The 23,184-nt window shown below is 40.8% G+C and overlaps 1 protein-coding gene across 2 annotated transcripts in view; it reads left to right on the forward strand.

The window, feature by feature from the left end:
- The first annotated feature begins 4,585 nt into the window (after positions 1-4,585).
- Positions 4,586-23,184, forward strand: part of KHDRBS3 (KH RNA binding domain containing, signal transduction associated 3) — a 76,230-nt gene continuing 57,631 nt past the window's right edge. For both annotated transcript variants that reach the window (XR_004306295.1, XM_032442911.1), the window contains exon 1: positions 4,586-5,048. Coding sequence is in view for 1 of the 2 variants with exons in the window: in XM_032442911.1 (XP_032298802.1) it covers positions 4,961-5,048 (88 nt within the window). In the remaining variant the exon portion in view is untranslated. The remainder of the gene's footprint in view (positions 5,049-23,184) is intronic.

Below are 23,184 nucleotides of genomic sequence, written 5' to 3' on the forward strand. Positions count from 1 at the left end.
CAAAACAACAAAACAACAACAAAACAACAACAAACCCTACAAAATTATGGCAAAATTACAATGTCAGGAAAAAATACTAGGTGGTACAATCTAAAATTGGATCATAGTTAATAGAAAGCAGGTGAGGCTGTGTTAATCATTTTATGTCCAAGAATAGAGGAGGTATCAAACTCTCCAGAGTTAGTGCTTAAAGCAATTAAAATTGTGTTTCTTTTTCTAATACCTCGAGAACATAATGAGGATGATAACTTAGACCAGCAGAAATGTAGAGCAACTAAGACAATAGTACTGGGATCACAGTCAGGATGCTGACTCTACAACAACAAAGACATACCATGTGAAAGAAGAATATAATTCTCTTTAAAATGTGTGTAATAGAATACTCTTCTTAAAAATTGATTTTATATTGCCTTTTTTTCCAATCACCAGGGGCTTCATTTGACTGCAATGAGTTTCAAGTACAATCAGGAGTGGTTTCGTGACTATGCCAGCTAATTCCCTCTGGACTCTGCAGTGCATCTCATTGGGACCCATAAACTTATGGATGTTTAGGTTCCTCAGGTGGTTGCAAACTTGATCTTTGCTTTGCTCCCCCAGTTTCCAGCTTCCACTCAAGGGCTGTGTATGGAGCAATTGCTAGAGAAGACTGAAACAAAAAAAGTTCTTAAATCCCTCAGCCTTCCCCTTGTCTGTTGTTACCAGCCTACCTGTTTTGCTCACTGGGGTGGGTATTGTCACCTAAACTTCCCTTTTCCAGTTGATATACCTACCTTCTTTACACCTCCTGCAAAGTTCTAATTGGACCTTGCCCTTCCAAACCCCATCCCTACACAGCCTAGTCTTAAACAATTCCCAGGTTACCTGTCCCTGCTTCCACTACCTGTGCATTTTCTTCTTGCTCTCCTGTTTGACCACCAGGTCCTGGTTCAGCCAGGCCAGTCCCTTGCCTTCCTTTGCTGACTTTCTACACCTGAGAATAGAGCTTCTTTAAAGATATTCCAGCTCTGCTCCGTTCCTTTGTCCTTGAGGACAGATTTCCAGAGGGACTGGTTGACTGACTCCCTGAAGAGCTGCAAGTTGGCTTACCTAAAATTAAGCTCCTGGATTTTACTCTTTATCCTGTAGCTGGAGAAAGAAGGCTTTATAAACCATCTCCACTAGATCAGGCAGCCAGTAGTAGACCCCAAATGACTTTGCTGTTCATAGAATCATATAATAGTTTGGACTGGAAAGGACCTTTAAAGATCACCTGTCAGGAGAAGGGACATCTACTCCTTGTGGAACTCCATAAGGTTCCTGTCAATCTATTTCTGACATTTAATACCATAAAACAAGGTACAAAAGAAAAAAAAGGAAAAATTGGATGAATAGGTGCCCACACATGCTGCAGTGGCTGTCAACGTGGTACTAAACAGCTTGTATGGCTGAATATTTCAATTTCTAATGCAATATACTTTCTTTTTTTTCCCCTGCAAATCTTGTTTCTCTTAAAAGTAAATGCAATAAAGGGAATAAAACACGTAACAAATATTTTAAAAGAAACAGCTCTAGCAGTAAGATTCACTGGGGATGAAAGTAGTCTTCACTTTTAAGTGTGGAGCAAATGTGATAAAGGAGAAGCCTACAATTTTTTAGAAGAAAGATTGCAAAGCTTTCATAAACATTTAACGATATGCGTACAGCTACCTGAAAGGAGGTTAAAACAAGATGGAGGTCAGTCTTTTCTTACAGGTAACCAGTGACAGGACAAGAGGAAAATGGCCTCAAGTTGCACCAGGGGAGATTCAGGTTGAATATTAAGAAAAAATTATTCTCAGAAAGAGTAGTGAGATATTGGAACAGGCTGCTCAGGAAGATGGTGGAATTACCATCCCTGGGTGTTCCCATGAAAAGGATAGATGTAACACTGAGAGACATGGTTTAGTGGGTGTCATGGTGATGGTGTGATGGTTGGACTAAGTGATCTCAGAAGCCTTTTCCAACACTAATGATTCCACGATTCTTTGATTAATAGTATGCTTTTGTCTGTTTCTTCATAATTTAGCCCAAGTGCAAGAAAAACAAAAAACACAAAACAGAAAACAAAAAACACAAATAAATCAGCCACAGAAATACTAGGCATAAAAAATAATAATAATAATAATAATAAATTAATGATAATTTCAATATGCCAAGTAGAAATTGACAATTGATATACTGGAATACTAAGGAAGCCAACACCTACTTAGCAACATGTTAATCAGAACTACGGTGAGTCATATCAAGGACATATTCACTAGATATTTGTGACAAACTATTCCTAAAATAAACCCTGCTTCTATAGGTCTTTAGCTGCATGCATTTCAACGAGCTGAAGGTTCAAATAATAATTTCTTAGCAGTCTGCTAGGGTTTGAGCTTTAAATCAGTAAATCAGAAGTAAGAGCTATATTAAAGCCACATAAAGTCTACCGTGGTCAGGAGCAGATTAATAAGATAGTTGAATTAATGGAAAAACAGCAGCCATGGAATGAGTGGACAGTAATTTGGGCAGGATCATGGATATTCAAGTGTACTTAGAATATTAGGAAAAAAGATCTTATCCTTAGAACACTGCTTGTTTTGCTGACCCATCAAACATGGAAGATGGACCTGCAGCAAGTTGTACTGAAACTCTTAGGTATCAGGGAGAGGATGTAACACAGCATTGTTTTAGAGTAGTTGTAAAAACACTTGAATTGTGAATTTTGAAAATTCAGACTCATATCTTCTACACATGTGCAACTGGAACATGGATGGAACTAGATGATCGTTCTAGATGTCCCTTCCAACCCAAGCCATTCTAGGATTCTATGAAAAGTAAAGCTAATATTTACTGGGCAGTTCCTTAATCAAATTGATCTTCGTGTCTGTAGCAGGAATCAATCAAATCCAATTTTATTTATTTATTTATTGACAGTAAGAGCTATGCTGAGGAGGTTTTCTAGCTAACCATATCCTGAACTGCCTCCTATAGCTCCCATTTCCCATCTTTCTTGTCATCTTCTATTTCTATTACATCCTAGTGAATTTCACTTGAGAATACAATGTACAATACTTCTTATGTGCAAGTTTTGATTTTCAACAGTAGGATAAAATGTGGTAATTTTACGCTTCATACATTACTATAGACCTGATGAAAAACAACTCTACAGACATCCAGTAAGTCTTTTTGTATTTCAAGTCAGGGAGAATTGTTATACTTTGGGAAGAAATACTGTGGCTTTCTGAAACATCAAATGTTTATTTAATCAGGTACTAGGAGGAATATGACTTTTTCCAAGAAAAGCACGCTGTATTTTATGCCATTTCTATAATATATCTACTTTTCTTTCTGAGGTTCTGTTTGCTGCAGAGGGACTGTAAATACATTTTTAGTTTTACTAGCAGAGGTAGGGATTATTTTGCTCCAGGTCACTCAATAAAGATTGCACTCCTACATATTGTCCTGTGTCACCTTCTCCCTCTTTCACAACAGATGGCTGCCTTTCAGGAGGTTTTTCTTTTTTTATATAGAAGATTTAGATGGAGGATTGAAATAAAAAACTCATTACAACCCAACTTTCTGCAGTTGCTCGCGTGTTTGTTGTCTGCTCATACGCCTGTCAAGTTTGATGTCATGCAGGAGAATATTCAAGAATATATATTTTTTAGTACATCTATTTCTGGTTCTTGTTACTGCTGGGTCAGATTTATTTGGAAGGGTCGGAAGGAGAATGTAAATCAAACAGACGTTATACTGTAGCACAGCAAACATTGTTTTATGTGGCATTCCAGTCCATAAAATAGAACAAGAAGCAAAGTATCTCCTGTTTGAAAGGTGAAGGAGCACACGGAGCTCTGAGGAAGGAGCCTTAACCTTTTAACTCGGAGTGACTTCTCTTACATTTTTACAGGGCTTTCTGTCCCCGTCTATGACTAAAAAGAGGATATGATTAAAACCTACTGCAAATCTATTTGGCATGAAATACAAAAGGCAGCGTGAGATGATTATGATCACAGAGACAAACCACTTCTATCTCTAAGGTTCCTTCCAACCCGCACGAGACTATTACTATACTATTACTATTACTATTACTATTACTATTACTATTACTATTACTATTACTATTACTATTACTATTACTATTACACTTTCGGTGGCCTTTCATTGGGTGAAAGCCAAAATTCAGCGTGGTGATTTCAGCTACAGTGATTTGGTCCCCTTTGTGCCGTGTTACAGAGGAGGACACACGTCCTTGCTTCCCGTGGGCTTTGTCACTGCGTGAACAGAACGACCACTATTTGGGGGGAGAAAATAAGTTAAAATCGTGCTTTTGGTTCTCATTTAACAACCAAAATCCTCCCCTTTCGTATGTACCCGATGTACCCAATGGGAGTCGGCACAGGAGCAGGCGGGGCGACTCGGCGGGGGCTGAAGCAGCACCGCCCATAGGGAGGGCAGAGCACCGCCCATAGGGAGGGGCTGTGTGTTCGGGGAGGGGCTTAGGGCGGTGTGGGGGCGGGGCCTGTGCGGAGGTATTTAAACCCGGGGCAGGGGAATTTGTTCGCTCAGTTGGTGCGGTGCCGTGGAGGGTGTTTGTTGTGTGTCTGCTGTCTCTTTTGTTTTTAACACGCTTTTCTTCGGCGCCCGTGTGTACACGGAAGGGGCGCGTCCCGGCTGGGCTCGGCGGCTCTCGGAGCCCCTTTTTATCCGTTCTCCTCCGCCCCGTGCGCTTCCACTGAGGGATTTCTTCGCGTCCCGCACCCGGGGGGCCGCCCCCCTTCCTTTCCCTTCCCCTCTCGGCCGGAGACTCGCGGCGCTTCCCTCTGGATGCGTCCCCGCAGCCCCAGGCGGGAGGCGGCCGGGGGGAAGCGCTGCCTCCAAGGATTTACCGACCCAACCCCGCGCCATCTCCTTCCCCGCGGGCGCTCCGTTACCGCCCCGGACCTCTACCGCCGTTATGGACGAGAGGTATCTGCCCGAGCTGATGGCGGAGAAGGACTCGTTGGACCCGTCCTTCACGCACACCCTGCGGCTGGTCAACCAAGGTGAGGGGCGCGGCGGGCGAGCGGCGGCGGCCCCTTCCTTCCATCCTTCCATCCTTCTATCCTTCCATCCTTCCGCGCTGCTGGAAGTTTCCGCGGAGACGCCCGACGCGGAGGGGCGCGGAGACCGCCCACCGTCACGGCGGCGATTTGTTCTATATCCTATGGCTGTTGCTGAGGTGCTGCCCGGCTCCTGAACTCCCCCCCCCGTCCTGCCCGCGGGTGACTGAGGGCGGTTTCCTCTAGCCCTGCTCGGGTCTGAGGTGCTTTAAATTATAGTGTTCCGAGTTGAGCTGCTGTGTAGGATGGGTTGAAGTTTTGGGGCAGTTAAGCCCGTGGGTGTTTCCCTCTTTCACCCTCCAGCGTAATTAGCTTAGTGGTTGTAGACGTGTCCCAGTTGGACAGAGCCTGCATCTTTGTTTCGGATCTGCTGCCACTGTAACTCCAGTATTAAAGAGCAAACAACGCATTTGGTTGCCTTTACCCAAAACAGTGAACATGCTTCTTTTCAAATACTCAGCTCCAGATAGTCCCAGTGATCCCTGTGCCTCTGACACGTCCTGTCGTACTGGCTCTTTGTTTCAGTAATGCTGAGTAGAAAAGCAGTGCCATGTGACCTGGGCTGTGTGGCTCGGTGTAAATCACCTGCCCGTTACACATCTCTGTATTTACAAGTCCTGCTCTGTATTTAGACACTCTGAACGTTTAGCATGCTGGATTGAAGCAAGTTAGGGACCGGTCTTCCAGTGTAACTCAGTGGCAGCTAAATGTTTATTGCTTCAGTTGAAGTGATAGCGTAGCTGTATGATGTACTGCATGCTACAGGGATAGGGCTACATCAGTGTGACTTCTTCCAGTGCACTGACATACTGCTTGATGTGTAATGGACTGCAAATGCCAGCCTTTAAATTGGAAGGAGACTCAACTGCTGTCCAAAATGTTCTGGTGTTACTGTTAGTTTCAGCTGTGGAATGTGTATACTGGGTGACTTGCAGCTGCCTGCCCTTGGGCTGTTGACATTCTGCCTATTTACTCCCATTTTGATTTTGTCTAAGTGCCACTGATAGCGAGAGAAAGCTCTTTGTTAACACAGCTCTCTATTTCCGTGTTCCCTATTAAAGAAATGCTAAAAGCTGACTCGATGGCTCAGAATTTAAGGCTGCAAGTTAGTGAAGTTACTTTAAGTTAATACTGGCAGAACCTTTACACAATTTGTACAAGTTGTAGACGTATGTAAATTATTTCCAGTATTCTTTATAGAAGTACATACAATTCTCCAGTTATTACTGCAGAATAATCACTTTTGTAAGCTGATAGATTTTGGAGTTCTCATTCAGATGGGCAATTAGGAGGCAGAAATGTCTACCTGCTTTTATTGTATAATACTTGTACCTATCTGCATACCTGTGGCTCCAAGAACAATTAATGTATTCATAGATAGGAAAGTGGATGGTTGTGGTTCTAACCTCTTTATTTTAGTCTCCCTGAAATTTTTGCCTATATTGGAAGTCTTGCCTTAAATGTGATTAAAGTGTTCACATGTTAGGTAAAAAACCGAAGCAAGACAACTATCAGCCAGTTAACTGTAGTTTAAAATGTATTTCATTAGCTGCTATCTAAAACCCTTTTAGGCAGTTGTACAGTTGAAGAACCAAGTGAGGTGAGTTGAATGTCTAATAGAACTGAGAAACTCACTGTTTTGAGAAAAGATGTTTAACAGAACTTTATCAGTGGCTGGTTCATTTATTTCAGTTGATATTCACAGTTAAGTGAGTACAGTCATTAGTGGCAAAGTGTGTTATTTTTGCTTGTTCTTCATATGCCAACTCCAGTGAGTTCTTTCTGTGATAAAACAGCAAGGCAGATTAAGTGGCTTGTAGTGTTTTTTTTTAAAGCTGAAGTTGCTTAGTTTCTCGGTTTAGAATGAAGCATGTTTCAGAGTTCAGCTTAGCCTAGGTGTGTGAGAGCGTCTTAGCAGTGGCTTTAGGTGCTTAAAATAACTAGCTTAATTACGTAATGGTGTTTTAATGTCTTAAGAGTGTTACATATAGGATTTGCATTTACTTTAACTGAATAAACTCAGGATTGATGCTTGGGAATTCTATGGTTGAACTTGCAGATCTTCCTGAGATTCTCCACCCGCACTTCAGTTGCTTCAACACCAACAGAAGAGCAGAGTAGCTGAAATAACTACCCATGCTGAAACTCAGCTTCTAGGCTAGGGAAAAGTGGCCTGTATATAGACTTCCAAAAATCTGTTAATTACAGCTTTCGCACAGAAGTGGACACATTTGCATGTTACGCTCATAATTACAAACTATAATTTGGATACATACAAATTACGTAATTGCAAATGATACAGAAAGAGCTCGACATGCTTTGTTGTTTCAGAGGAGTCACTTGAAACACAATACAGAGATGACTAGGATGCTGCCGGAATACTTCTATAGGCAGTGCTGTTGGTCTCTAGGGATTGAGGTGTCTGTCTCCTCTTGCCCTAATAAAAACCTTAAGCATTTTGGAAGTATTAAGTTTGGAGACAGCACATTTCATTTATCCTTTGTAGTATATTGCAGTACTGTTGTAATACTGAGGTGTTTTTTCATTGGTAATGAACGCTGCTCAGGAATTTGGTGACTGTCTTTTTTGGGGATGCAAATTCTATTAATATATGTTTTTAAAGAATACTGATATTCAACTGCTGCCTATATTTTAGTGTAGTAGGAATCTTTTGAAGGAGACTTTTTTTTTTTCTGCTTTGAATAAGATTTACTTTATGCTTTAAATATGCTTTTTTGTTAACCTTTAAGCATGCTGTAGGTTGGAAGCAGGAATGTTTCTCATAATTGTGTCCATCCTAATAGGATTAATTTGCAGCTGATACCATACAGGGGGGACTGGAATATTATCTGTTTACTCTTACAGGCTCTGTAAGTAAAGAGCCTTGGGAAAGATACAGTTATGTGACAGAGCAAAAATCTGTTATAGGTATTATGTGTCTTTGTATTTTTCCAAGTTACTGCTATCAACTACTCCATTTTATATGCAAAAACTGTAAAATATGTTGTGAGTGTAAAAGCGATACTTCTGAAGTAAAACTAGTTCTTTATCATATTGTAGCTGTGTTTCACAGTATTTTTGATAGCTATTCCCATTGCATGCAAGTGTTTGTAGATATTACAATAAACGCTGTACTTGAATAACTTCACAAATGGCACTGTAAGGATGTAAAAGAGAAGGAAAGAGTTGCTTTATTTTTCGTCCTCTAGATCTGTGCTGATCTGGCAAGTATTCTGTGAATGTAGGGTAGGGTATGTCAGACTGTGTGCTACCAGAAGCTCACTGTGGAAACATGTTGATATGGGTTGTGTTTTGTAATGAGAAGACATTAAAACTGATGTCTGGTGCTTGTTTTATATAATGTTAAATGTGTAGGTGGAGGGAACCCAGTAATTAAAGTTAGGGCAGCTGAAATCATTACATTAAGAGGTAATGAGTCCCAGTGCCTCGTCTGAGAGACAGCTTTTACTTCTACGTAGGCTGGTCTTAAGGAATTCTTCCTTAAGATCTTATTTTAGCTATATTGAGACTTAAGGCATTGCTTCAGTTGGCAAGGCTACCTTTAAACTCCTGTCAAGAGCAAGATATACAGGAATGACAAGCCTTCTGATCAGTAGATGGCTGTGTGTGCTAGCTGTATGCTGGATCACTGTGCTGAGCCACGTGACTGTCTGTGATCAGCACAGGTTTGCTGACTTGTGTCCAAAGCTTCGTGAGTTAGTGATCAAATCACTGTCTTTTTAAACCAGTACCTTCCTAAAAACCAAGGAGGAGATAGATTGTGTGGGAAGCAAACTGGCTTCCTGCGTTGTAGAGAATATTAACCTGCCTTATGTTTATAGCTGTTCTGTGCCTGCAGTGTAAAAATTGTTAAAGCAGGAACTTAATTTGTTGCACTAACATACTTGTTAATGATTTTGAATAAATCTACCCAGGGATGTGAGTTTCTGGGTGCTTACTAAGTATTTCCTTTATTTTTAAAAAGATTTGTGTGAAAATGTAAAATTCTGTGTCATCAAGCACACCTTTTAGTGAACTGATATGCACTTTTGTGATATAAATCTGGTGAATCATCTTCCTGCTTTGTGGACAAGCATGGCATGGGGCAGACATGCATGGTAACTTCAGCTCCTAGTCCCTTGTGATGTTGCACATCCTCCCTTGCTGTACAGCTTTACATTGCGTTTTTTCCTCATTGCAACCTCCATAAGCAAAGGAGTAACTCTCCTTTTGAGTATTCAGCTTTCGGAGGCTGGCAAAATGCTCTTGGAAGTCTATAAGCGTTTTGTAAAGCAAATGAATAAAGCTGATGGGATTCCATATGTTCCATGTTATCCTGAATATGAGTTAATTTTGTAATACACACTTCAGACTGAATTTTTTTTTTAAGACCACGTCCACTGAAGTTGTCATTCCTGGCAGTTAACTAGAAAGCAGAAACTCTATTATCTTCTAATGATCAAATTTCAGTATAGTAGTGTGTAAAGGCTTACAGGGGTTACTTGGCAGGCTTAATGCAAGAGAAATTTGTGTCAGAAATATGAATGTGCTTGATGGCACCCCCATAAGACCATCTGAGGATGGCTTAGGTTCTGGTTCTTTTAAGACAGCTTAAAAAGTAGTAAGGACTTGAAGCCATCAGTGTCTGTCTTTCTCATTTCATCCAGTCTGTACCTTCCCTATTCTATACTTCAGAAGCAGACATTTGTTGTGGTTGGCTCATTGCTTTTTCTGCAGTGAAACTACCCTGGGAAAGTTGTAGCTTGTTAACAATTAGATTTGAGTCTTAGTCTCCTAAAAGGCAGGGGAATTGATTTATCAGGTATTCCAGTCATGTTAACAGTGAAGCTGGGAAATGCAGCTAAAGATAATCATACATACTTCACCCTGGGCTCATCTGCTCTGAAGCGTGACTCTAGCCTGCAGCTGCTCACCCATGATCACATTGAGACCAAAGCTGACTTCTAATTCACTTGCACACTTACTTTGGCAGTCAATGAGAGATATCAAATTTAAAGGTTTCAAATTTAAGCTGACATGGTTTGTCACTTTCAATCCTTTTCGACACCATCCATGCAAATTAAAATGGTAACCTTCTGAGCACTTATTTACTGAAGAAATCAGAGATGTCACAACACTGAATGGCTGCTTCTCTGGCCCATGGCCTTTTCTGCTCTACTTGCATGTACCTGTAATCTATGCATGTGATATTTGTGGCTGTGTAGTTCCCTCTATATAATTTCAAATTGAGGTATAATTAAGAACTAAAGTCATGTCCTTCCTTTCTTGGGAGGGTTAGGTATCAAAGTTCAGAGTTGAACAGTCTGTAAAGTGTGGTACTATGTGACTTCTAATTGACACTAAGCGACTTCAGTAAAAAGCATGCTGAAATGGATTAGCTGGTAACTGATGGAACTAATAGCTTACAGTAAATAGGCTGACTGTTCATAGCTGAATTTAATGTTTGTTATTAATAGTGATAGAAAATTAAGGATAGATGCACTGGGCAAATGGTTTATATTGATATAGTAGGGAACTGATCTTCTTGAGTTGGGTTGTATTTGCTTGAGGGTGGAAAGGGTTTGTGGAGGAATTTGGATAAGTTGGATCACTGGACAGAGTCCAACTGTGTGATGTTCAACAAGACTAAAGGTCTGATTTTTCACTTGGGTCAGAACGATCCCCGTGCAGTAATATAGGCTTAGTGGAGAGTGGCTGGAAATTTGCCCAACAGAAAACTAGAGGCAACAGCTGGCTGAACATGAGCCAGCAGTGTACCCAGGTGGTCAAGGAGGTAAAATGTGTCCTGGCCTCCATCAGAAACAGCATGGTCAGCAGCACTAGGGAAGGGTTTGTCTCATTGTATATGGTGCTAATAAGAAGGCACTTGTAATACTGTGCTGAGTTCTGAGCCCCTCACTACAAGTAGGATGTGGACATCTTGAGTTGCAGGTATGAGCAATAAAGCTGATGAAAGGGACTGTAAAGCAAGACTTGAGGAGTGGCTGAGGGAAACAGGAGAAACCTCATTGTTCTCTACAGCTTTTAATATTTAAAGGAGAGCTACAGGGAAGGAGGAAATAGATTCTTTAGCAGTGTCTGTTTTATGACAAGGGGAGACTGTTTCAAACTTTAAGAAGGGAGATTTAGGTTGGACTTAAGGGAAAAGTCTTTTACAGTGAGGGTGGTGAGGCACAGGAATGAGTTGTCCATAAATGTGGTGAGTGCCCCATCCCTGGAGATGTTCAAGGTTGGGTGGGACCAGACTCTGAACAACCTGATCTGACTGTGGATACGCAAGTTCATTGCAGGGGAGTTGGATTAAAAGACCTTTAAAGGTCCCTTCCTACTCCAAGGTTTCTGATTTAGAGTATTCTGTGAAATGGGTGTGAATAGCAGTGATTGTAGGTCATTCTCAGAACTAAGTTCTTCTAGCTGAGCAGAAGTGCCAAGTACGTAACTTACACCAAGATTAATAGAATCGTGTCTTTGAGATGAGAAGGTCATATGGACTAGAATTTCATTGTCTAATGACATTAAAGACAATTCTGTCCCTAGAATTCACCCTCAAGATCATGGAAAAAACAAAGGAAAAATATTACAACCTTGATAAAAGGGATATAATTTTATGTTGATCTGTTTGTGAAAATAATTAACTTGTGGTTTGTGTGTAGTTGCCTCTGCAGAGGTAAAGGTGCAAAGAGGCTCTTCAGAGTTATGAAATGCGTAGCAAAAAATGAAGCGAAAACTGAAGCACAATATTTTGAGTGCCTAATTGTTAAATAAGAAACTAAAATAAATGGTTCCTTGAGAACTTTGTTTCAGAACACATGGATTTCTGGGCATTCAATCTTGATTAGATTTTTAGGGTTAGTACTGATAACTGTCCATATCAAGATGCACATGTAAGAACTAGGAATCATTTCAGTAAACCTATTGCTCTTGCTCTTAACAAACTTCCTTCATACTGGAAGTTCTGCTGTACTGATCCTGGTATAGCGTAGTGTTAGTGGAAAAACTTGAAGTTCAAATCCTTTGAGGGTTTACTGATTTTCTTAGTTTTGTCAATCCATTTTGAGCTGTACAAGAGGCATAATCAGTAGGGGAAGATTCCATGTACTGAACAGATCTAGAATGAAATCAAAATTTCTGTTGTCGCTCTGACACTGAACATTCAGCTGCATTCATTAACTGCTCAGTCTAAATACATTTGTAGTGAAGTGTGCCTGATTATCCAGGAACAATAACTGTACTCTTGAAAGCAGATGTTTAATGTTTTCAGCTGTATTTTTCTCTTGCTTTGGGATAGTAGTAGTATTACTTAACAATACAGAAACCAAAGGAGTTGTTGTTAATGGCTTTTTGATTACTTTCCGCTTAGTATGATAGGACTTGTCACCCCTCTGCACCCTCAACCCTTCTGACCTAAAGCTGCTGCAAGCATGTTTTGTTTTTTTCCCCCGATTTTTGTCATTACAGATGAAACCAGTTTCTACATGTATAAAGCAACTCAAAGCTGCTTTCTTCTCTATACCATAAATCTCCATAGATATGTATGTAGGGGAAAGTCTGGGCCATCTTGCTTAAGTGAACTGTCACAAACATTTTGAAATCACTTCATATGAAACATAAGTAAACATTATTATTGTCAACCCTGTCCACTTGGCAGGGGAGTTGGAAGTAGATGATCTTTAAGGTCCCTTCCAATCTTACTCTATTACAGATTAAAGAAGTTCAGAAAGCTAGAATGGTTTTTCACTGTATTAATTATCTGACAGTTTCATTCCTACTTCCAGCCTGCTTTGGTTTTAAGAGCAATTTGCCTTGGTTTCAAGGGAGAACTATCGAAGCTGAGTTCCCTGTGTGCCTTACAAGGATTTCCCAAACACTTCTGTAGGGGTTGGAGAATTTTCTGAATGAACAGGTTTCTTATGAACCATTTGACTCAGTTCCTCTTTTTAGATCCCGGTTGTTGGAGAAGCTAATCTGCTTCACTTTCAGTGGAGGATCTGCAGCAGATAGGTTGCAATTGCAGTGATACCTCTTGCTCTAGTCAGTATCTTGTAGTGCTATCCTAATGATATCCTAGACAGAGACTGTAAGGTGAAATGCAGTCCTTAACCTGAAATCTGGAAAGGATTGCTGTGATCCTATTCATCTTGACCAAAACCAAGTTCTTTTAAAGATTCTTTTTGCTTACAAGCTATTTTTTTTTTTTTTATTACACTGTGATTGGGGTGGGGGGTTGGGAAGGCCTACTATATAAAAGTGTGCAACAGAGGATTAATATCTTAAAACTTAATGTTTGTGTTTTTGAAATGTGTTTTTACTTGAGCCTGTCTTGAAGACTTCAGAAATGCATTAATTCCATGTGAAGCACATTTCAGGAATTCCGTGAATACAGTAAAATGTGTGAGGAAATGAATGTATTTCTAAGACTTCTTCCAGTCTTAACTTTTTTCTTTGAATTTGGGGTTCTCAGGTTATTAGGAAATGTTAGTCTGAGAAGTATGGAAATACGTGTTCCACACATTTGCTACAGGGTAACTGAAGTGTATCTTAAAGTTACCTGTTTTCAAAACTATTTTTGGTTGCTATACCTCTACTAAGGAACATTATTGTTAGCAGTCTATCACCAAATATTAGAGCCACCATGCAGATGTTAATTTCAGGTTTGGATGTGGTGTTCAGGGACTTGATTTAGTGGAGGGTTGTTAGAGTTAGGGTATTACAGTCAGGTTGTGATTGGACTTGATGATCTTTTCCAACCGGAGCTATTGTATGATGCTATGATTTCTTGAAATGCAGCCCATATCTTCAGCATGACAGCTGTGCTGTGACTTTCGTACTGACAGTGTGTCAGCAGGGGGAGCCGGCACTTAGCCTAACGAGTGTCTGCTGCGGCTGTGAGGGAACAGAACTGGGAAAGTGATGTTGGTCCTATTGAAAGAAAGCAGGGAGATGAACCTGAGTGCTGTATGCCATCGGTGTTCATCTGTCACAGTGACTTCTGTAGCCAATTATATTGTCTGCTCCTGGAAGTGTGGGTCCCTCCTAAAGAAAGCCAGTGTATGGTTAACTGAGACGTCAGTGATTAGAATATCACTTTGTGAAAATGACTCAATTTAACTATGTAAATGTGAAGAGTTGTTGCTGAGGGTATGAAGGCTCCAATTTTTAATTGGTCTGCTTCTGAAAGGTGGTGCTTGCATCACACTGCTTCTCTGTCCCATAGATGTGTTGTTTTTTTTTCTCTCTTTGCTACTCACTGTTCTATCATTAGCGTAGGCTTACACATAGACTGCTTGTTGTAGTTAGAGTAAAGCAACTTTACTTGGGATTCAGGGTTTCCAAATGTAATTAAATTGTGGATTGGAACTGAAATAGCTTTGACCTGTGCTGTTGTCTTGATGTATGCTTTAACTAGTAAGGCTCAGGCCAATTGTTAAGTGTTAAATTGATATTGAAGAGTAACACTTCACCAAACCTTTCAACGGTAAGCTCTTAGAATATCGCATAATTATCACTGATTAAATGGAGAGTGCAGGGCAACTATCATTGTTATTTGTAAGTCGTATGTTCATAGGTAGCTTAAAAATTTACACATCTGAAATAACGAACCTTGTTTGGAACGCCAAGTAATAGTTCATATAAGGTTAATTAAAAACGCTGATGAGTATTTCATTATCACGTAAGTGGCAAGTAGCTGGTTGAAATGAGTTCTGTGAAGAATTCTAAACAAATTATTACTAAAATAATGCATCTGATAGAAATTGATATGATCTGCTTTCAACAAGTAAATCAGTTTCTCCAGACTTCATTGGATATGCTCAGCATTATTAACAAGCTTGCTGTACTTAAGGAATTAGTAGATCCACAGGGTGTTGTTTTCTTTTGCTTGTGTGCTCAAGGCAGTGACCAGAGCTTCCACTGGCTGGCTGACTTGGCTAGAAGGCTATTAGTGATATCTAGATAGAGCTCACACCTGTAGTTTATGGTAAGTTCTTTGGAAGTAGATATTCATAAGTCCATGCAAATGGTGCTAATCATGCAGCAATAGCTTGCCAGCATTTTTCTGAAGCAGTTTTGGCACATCATTTGGAAGTTTTTGGTGCTGTTACTGATCCTTGAGCAATCATCTGGAAAGAGCTGTGAGAGCTAAACTGTGATCCTTTCTCTGTTCAAGTTCAGCACCTTATAACTTGGCTGTACACACTTGTCTGTATTGGATGTCAGGCTGTGTTGTAATAAGGCAAATGCTAGAGAGGGTTATTTTCCCTTCACTCCAGTGATGACTAATTAGCTATTTGAGCTGTATAAATTACAGTCAATCAGCTTTTCCTAATAGCCCCTTCCCCCCCCCCCCCTCTTTTTTTTTTTTTTTTTTTACCTTAGAGCATTTCATTCTCAAGACAGCCATCCTAACATGGTAGAAACTTTTACATGCAACTAATTGAAATCCTAACAGAATAGTGAATGCAATTTCAGGCTAGAACATGAAATGAAGAAATAAGAGCAGATGGCCCCTTCAGAAAAATAGATTAAAGAGAATAGATGCTTCTGGCCAGCTTCATAGTTAATCCCTTGCTTCTTGTCAAGGGGTACTGCCAATAGAGTTATTATACAAGGACTAAAATGGAAGCTATATGAAATTAATGGGGGGAAAAAAAGCTTTTTCTATCTCTGCTCTTAATAAGAATTTAGTGTTCATATTTCTGAGCTATAGTAAATGGGAATAATAACCTGTTTAGATGTTTAGCTTCTGAAATGGATACTATAATAAAACATAATTCTGAGAATGTAGTTTTGTTTACATTTGTCTCCAGTGGAGACTAACATTTGTTTTTTTTCTTCTCTGAAATACTGACTGTTAAGTCTCTAAACCCTCATATCAGGAATCTGGTGGAAATATTTGTGATTAGTTATGCTTGTGCCTTGATGAAAAATTAAACTTTCCTTGGTTAAATGTTCTTTCTAGTTTTTGTTGTTGTTAACGGGCAGCCTGATCCTATTCAGTTCATTTAAGAACCTTTATTTCCTGACTTTATATTAAGCAGCACATTCAAGCATTTTAGTTACTGTTTTTTTAATGAGATCAGCTGTTCCTGCACTTGTTCTAAAATACTGTCAGTGAATTAAGGTAAGTGAGGTGTGAAACTTAGCGTGATTGATACATTAATGTGTGTATTTCAATACAAGATCCATGATTTACAAATAAATGTGTGGGAAAATAAGTGCATATTATGATTGCTTTGATATTTTCACATGTACCCTTAAACTGTTCCATTTACCTTGTTTATATTACAAAGCATACTGAGTTTCTTCTCAGCTAGCCTTCATCCTTTGAGAGGCCAGACCCCTCATTTCCTGAATAGAAGCACTTGTTTGTTTTTTTTGTTGTTTTTTTTTTTTTTTGCAACTTCTTTCTCCAATTACATCTAGAAAATATGTTTATTTATTTTTAAATGAGTGCATCTGTGTTTTCTGTTCTAGTTCTGAAGATATTTAAACATAATTAAATCACCAGGTGATTATGTATCTGGTTCTTGGTGTTTGTGCTTTTCATATTGCTCCTTTGTGGACAAAAGCGGTAGAAGAGGAACTTGAGTATCAGGGTTTATGTAGGCAGTGAAGGTGGTTGTGGTCAATAGTAGCTTTGGCATTTTCTGGCATTACTCACTCCTTGTGATATATGCTGATATTACCAGTTCAACTTGGGTTTTGTCTTACCTTGAATGTTGGTGTAATTGACACGTTAATTATTCCACTAAATTTTAGTGCGTTGCTTAGCATAGAATCGTGGAATCATAGAATGGCCTGGGTTGAAAGGGACCACAATGACCATTTGGTTTCGACCCCTGTGCTATGTGCAGGGTTGCCAACCACCAGACCAGGCTGCCCAGAGCCACATCCAGCCTAGCCTTGAATGCCTCTAGGGATGGGGCTTCCATAACCTCCTTGGGCAACCTGTTCCAGTGCATTACCACTCTCTGTGTGGGAAAATCTTCCTCCTATTATCTAACCTGAACCTCCTCTGTCTCAGTTTAAAACAATTCCCCCTTGTTCTATCACCATCCACCACTGTAAACAGCTGTGTTCCATTCAAGTACTGGAAGGCCACAGTGAGGTTTCCCCATTCTGTTCTCCAAGCTAAACAATCCCATTTCCCTCAACCTTTCCTCATAGGAGAGGTGCTCCAGCCCTCTGATCATCTCAGTGGCCCTCCTTTGCACCTGCTCTAAGAGCTCCACATCCTTCCTGTACTGGCAGCCTTAGGCCTGGATGCAGTACTCCAAATGGGGCCTGACAAGAGCTGAGTAGAGAGAGACAATCACCTCCCTCTCCCTACTTGCCACCCATTTTTTAATGCAGACCAAAACACATTTGACCTTCAAGGCTGCAAGCACACACTGCTGGCTTCATGTCCAGCTTCTGTTCCACCAGGACTCCCAAGTCCTTCTCTGCAGGTCTGCTCTCAAGGGGTTCATTCTTCTCCCAGTCTGTATAAACACCTGGGATTGTCCCAGCTCAAGTGCAACACTTTTCATTTGGCCCATGTGAACTTCATAAGGCTCACATGGATCCCCTTCCCTGGCCATTTGAGGTCCCTCTGGATGGCTTCCCTTCTGTCCAATGTATTGGCTGCACTGCTTAGCTGGGTTTCATTTGCAGATTTGCTGAGGGTGCACTCAATTCCGTTACTTATTGTTGGGACTGGTGCTCTTCAACATCAACCAGCAGCCCTGGGGGAACACCTTACCTGACTCCACCCAGAGATGGAGCCCTTGTTCATGACATGGCTGTGACCAGTGGAAAAATTTGTGGTCTAATCAGATCTGTGTACTAGGTAACTGTAACCTCTCTACTCCTGCTGGCTACACTGTTTCTGATACAAGTCAGAGTGCCCTGAGCTGACTTGGCCAGGTGGGCCTGCTGCTAGCTCATGTTCAACTGAACTTTGATCAGTACCCCTGATGTTCTCTGTTCACACAGCTTCTTAGCCATGCTGCACCAAACCTGTACCTGACCGTCTTGTTATTGCCGAAGTGCTGGACTTGCTTGGTTTTTGTTGAAGCTCATTCAGTTGGCTTTTGTCAATCTTTCCAGCCTGTCAGTGTCTCTCTAGGGCCTACCTGACCTCAGGCAGGTCAATGCTTTTCCCCCCAGATATGTGCAAACTTGCTGAAGATGTGCTCGATTCACTAATTCAATTTGTTAATAAAAAATATTAAACAGGATGGGCCCCACTACTGACCTCTGGGGATCAGCACACTTGACCTGTCACTAGCTCATTTACTGTCACACTCAGGCCATCTAATTTGCTTTTTACCCAGAGAAGAGTGTGCCTGTTTAAGTCACAGGCTGCCAGCTTCTCCAGAATATTGTGGAAGACAGTGGCTAAGGCTTTGGTGAAGTCTACATGGTCTACTTCAGTAGCCTTTCCCTCACTCACCAACTGACTCTGTTCCCTTCAGGAGATGAGGCTATTCAGACAGGACCTACCTTCATGATCCCAAGCTGGTTAGCCCTTATCTCATTGTTGGCATGTGCATGCTGTGTCAACATGTAACTTCATGAGGTCTCTGCAAGCTCAACTCAAGCCTTTCCAGGCCCCTCTGGTATTGCATCTATTCTCTCCAGTTCCTCAGCCATACCACACTGGTGTTGCTGGGAAATGACCTGAGGGAGCACACAATCCCACTGCTGTGCTTCTGAAAACTACTTTAAGCAGTGGCGTTTCCAATATAGACCTCCCAAGAATGCCACTTCTCACTGATCTCCACTTGGACGCTATTCACAGCTATTGGATTGCAACTGTCCAGTCAACCTTAGGGGTTAGATGGGACCTCTGGGGATTGTCAGGTCCAACTGCCCTGTTAAAGCAGGTTCACAGCAGTATGTCACTCCAGTAGTAGGTGTCTGTACTGCTCTTGAAAACCTATAGGGAAGGAGACTCCATGAACTCGGGACAGCTTGTTCCAGTGCTCTGTCACCCTCAGAGTTATTAAACTCTTCCTTGTGTTTGTATGGAGTTTCCTGTGTTACCATTTTTGTCTGTTGCCCCTTGTTCTATCACTGCTCTCTACTGGAAAGAGCCTGGCCCCATTCTTTTGATTCCCACAGTATCAGCCTGGTCACCTGGTTGGTGACCGTGCACATAGGAAGGGGGCTGAAACTAGATGACCATTCTGGTACTTTTCAACCTGGGCTGTTCTATGAGTCTGTGAATTTCCTATCGGAAAGAGTGGTGAGGCATTAGAACAAGCTGCTTGGGGAGGGGGTGGAGTCACCATCCCTGTGGGTGTTCAAGAGAAGAGTAAATGTAGCATTGAATGATGTGGTCCAGAGCAGTTACATGCATAGGTTAATGGCTGGACTAGTCAATCTTAGAGGTCTTATCCATCCTTTATGATTTTGTGAAGGACAGGACCACAGAGTAAGCCTTAAGAAACTTCAGAAGGTCCAATCCCCTGTCCAATGTTATTTTGAACATTTAGGAAGCAATGTGAGCCATTTTTGAAGGAGGATGTGGAAATGAAGGCACCTCAACATCCTTTCTGTACTGAAGTGCCCAAAACCAAACACAGTACTTGAGGTGAGGCCTCACCAATGCCAAGTACAGGGGCAGGATGACTTCCCTAGTCCTGCTCACCATACCATTCCTGATACAAGCCAGGATGCCATTGTCCTTCTTGGCCACCTGGGTGCACTGCTGGCTCATATTCAGCTGACTGTCCATCAGCACACCAAGGTCCCTTTCCATCAGGAAGCTCTCCAGCCACTCTTCCCCAAACCTGTAGCCTGGGGTTGTTGTGACCAAAATGCAGGATCCAACACTTGGGCCTATTGAGACTCATACAGTTTGCCTTGTCCCATCCATCCAGTCTATCCAGATCCCTCTGTGGTGCCCTTCTCGCTCGCCTCTGGCTGATAAACACTCCCTCCCAACTTGGTGTTGTCTGCAAGCTTACTGGGGGAGCGCTCAATCCCCTCATCAAGATTATTAGTAAAGATGTTAAATAGACCAGTGCTGAGTCCTGACACCACTTGTGAAATGTATGAAGGCTGACCTGAAAGTGATATCTCCTATATTACCATGTTGGTCCACAACGTGAGACAAATGTTGATGGTATAGCAGTAAATGTTGTACCTCCCCACCAATATTCGGTTACAGTTTGTTACCGTGTGACAGCTGGCAGCAGAGGGTAGTCTAACAAAATGCTGCCTAACTCAGAAGTGTATGCGAAGTAAAGATGTGTCATTGAATTTCTCCATGTGAAATGAAAATTGTAACTGTTGATATTCTTTGATGCTTACGAAACATTTATGGAGATCAAGCAGTGGATGTTATCACGTTGAATAGTGGACTGCTTGAGCAATATTTTCTTAGCAGTGATGATGTCATAGCAGCTGTGAAACAGTGAGTCACTCCACTGGTGCAGATTTTTAAATCATAGAATCTCAAGGTTGGAAGGGACCTACAAGATTATCTAGTCCATCTGTCCTCCCATCACCATTGCTACAAGGCACTAAACCGTATCTCATAGCACTTCATCCAGAACACTCTTGAACACTGACAGGGATGGCAGCTCCACCTCCCTGGGCAGCCATTCCAGCACCTGACCACTCTCTGAGAGAAAAAGTTTTTCCTTATGTCTAATCTAAACATCTTTTGGTACAACTTCTGGCCATTTCCTCTGGTCCTGTTTGTTGCCTGAGAGAAGAGGCCAAGCTCCTCCTCATCACAGCCTCCCTTCAGGAAGTTGTAGAGTGTGATGAGGTCTCCCCTGAGCCTCCTCTTCTCCAGGCTAAACAGTCTCTCAGCTTCCTGAGCCGCTCCTCATAAGACTTGTGCTCCAGACCTCTCACAGGTTTTGTTGCCCTTCTCTGGACACATTCCAGGGCCTCGATTTCTTAATTGTAGTGAGGAGCCCAAAACTGAACATGATACTTGAGGTGCAGCTTCACCATACCTGGGTACAGAGGGATGATCACCTCTCTGCTCCTGCTGGCCACACTATTTCTTATATAGGCCAGGATGCCCTTGGCTCTCTTGGCCACCTGGGCAGACTGTCAGCTCATGTTCAGGTGAGCATCTACCAACACCCCTAGCTCCCTTTCCTCTTCACATTCATCCAGCCACTCTGCCCCAAGCCTATAGTGCTGCATGGGGTTATTGTGGCCAAAGTGCAGGACCCAGCACTGAGTGTGCACTTGAGTGTGGTATGCAGGTGAAAATACCTAACTAATGGTAGTGAGTACATTTCGGTGTTGAGTTTTATAGCTGAGAATTTGCTGTGTAGTTAGTGTTACTGTGCCCTTTGTTGTAGTTTCCATGGAAACAAATATGAGGCATTACTTTCAAAGTGATCCACATAGAGTACATACATTTCAGTTGCTTTTGGAATCTTTTATGAAATCATGGAACAAAGGAGTTGATGTTTTTGTAGTTAGTGGATTCCTGAACTAGCTATATATGGGCTTTCTTCTCTGAAGAAAATTGTCAACATTAGGTGAATCATTTGGGAGCTTTTAGCACTTTATTATACAGATGAGTTCCAAAGCTCTACTTACAGTAAGATAAATAATAATTTTTTAGTGAAGTGGTGTGGGAATCTGGGGCTCAAGCCTATGTTTACACCTTGTTTTCCTGAGCTGAGGCTGAGTGAACATCTGCAAATATCTTAGTTGCTACTTCCCTAATAACAGTTTCAACGTTAGTAAGTCTGAAGAAATGTTATTATATGCATTTTGGGTGTGAAGGTAATAGGTGTTCATTTAATTTTGAATTGCTTAAATAAAAAGCCTGTTCAAATTTGTCATATTGGTGACTGAAATGTATTTTCAGATCACTGCAGACAGCAGTATTTGGACTGGGTAAGAGAACTTAAAATGCTTGTGAATGCAGTTTATTATCAAGATTGGTTTAAGTCCTTCAACATGGATGTTATTAACTTGAGTATGTTGAATACTGCAGACATCATTCTAGCATGAATCACTCATTTTACATTTAAATCAGATTCATTGTCAGTTGCTTTTGCAAAGGCAGTGACATATTAAAAAATAACAACAACAACAACAAAATGAACCAGTTGTTCTGAATTTTGCTATTGTAATAATGTACATTTGTTAAAATAAATTCCAGTTTCTTATGTGTAGTTCAAGATGAAATCTTTCATTTTATACCAATTCCAAATTATGAACTACTGCTGAGTCTAAATTTGTGTTAAAACCCACTTTTTTCAGAGTACTAAAATGATGACTAAAGAATATGGGTGGAATTTGTGAAATAATGAATGTGGATGGGTACAGTAGTAGAGCAGCAGCATTGAACATTTATAATTTTATAATATTTTTCATTCAAGTCTGTCGTAACCATTCAGAATGGATCTAGTTGTAACCATACCGCAAATATTTGTCCATTATTTTGAAGTCGGTGAGGCTATTTTCATTTTCTTGATTATTCTAGTTCTCTAATTTGCCTTTGCCAGCATTCTCAGAACTGGTAAGCTTAGAATTTGAATCTCCTGAGATCCAAGTGTAGATTTGTTACAGTAAAAAATTTCAAATAAGAAAAATAGTATGGAATGCAGGAGAACTTCACATATGGTATAAATGTAGTCCTTTAATCCCAAAGGCTGCTTCAGAAGTAGTTAATGATGCTCTGTGCTGGAAGAGTTGTAGAAAGTTTGAAACAGGGCAGATAATGTTGTCCTTGTTCTTTCTCCATTAAACTACTCTGGAATTCTGCTGCTACTGAGAATACACTTTTCTTCCTTTGGAAGCTTGCTTTTCTCAAAGCCTATATGTATTCTTTAATGTAGATCTGTATAAAAATGTAACCTAGTGAGCCAAAGTGTAGTTCTAATCTTTTTTCTGACATAGATATATATATATATATAATATTTACTGATACATACATATATATATATATATATATATATATATATATATATATATATATTATATTTACTGATACATATATATATATGTATGTATTTCCCAACATGAAAGTGTAAGGAATGACTGTACTGTCAGGCCATACATCCATCTAGAGAAGTATTTTATCTGGCCAGTA

This window comes from Coturnix japonica, chromosome 2 (genome assembly GCF_001577835.2).
Source record: "Coturnix japonica isolate 7356 chromosome 2, Coturnix japonica 2.1, whole genome shotgun sequence".
NCBI classification, from domain to species: domain Eukaryota; kingdom Metazoa; phylum Chordata; class Aves; order Galliformes; family Phasianidae; genus Coturnix; species Coturnix japonica.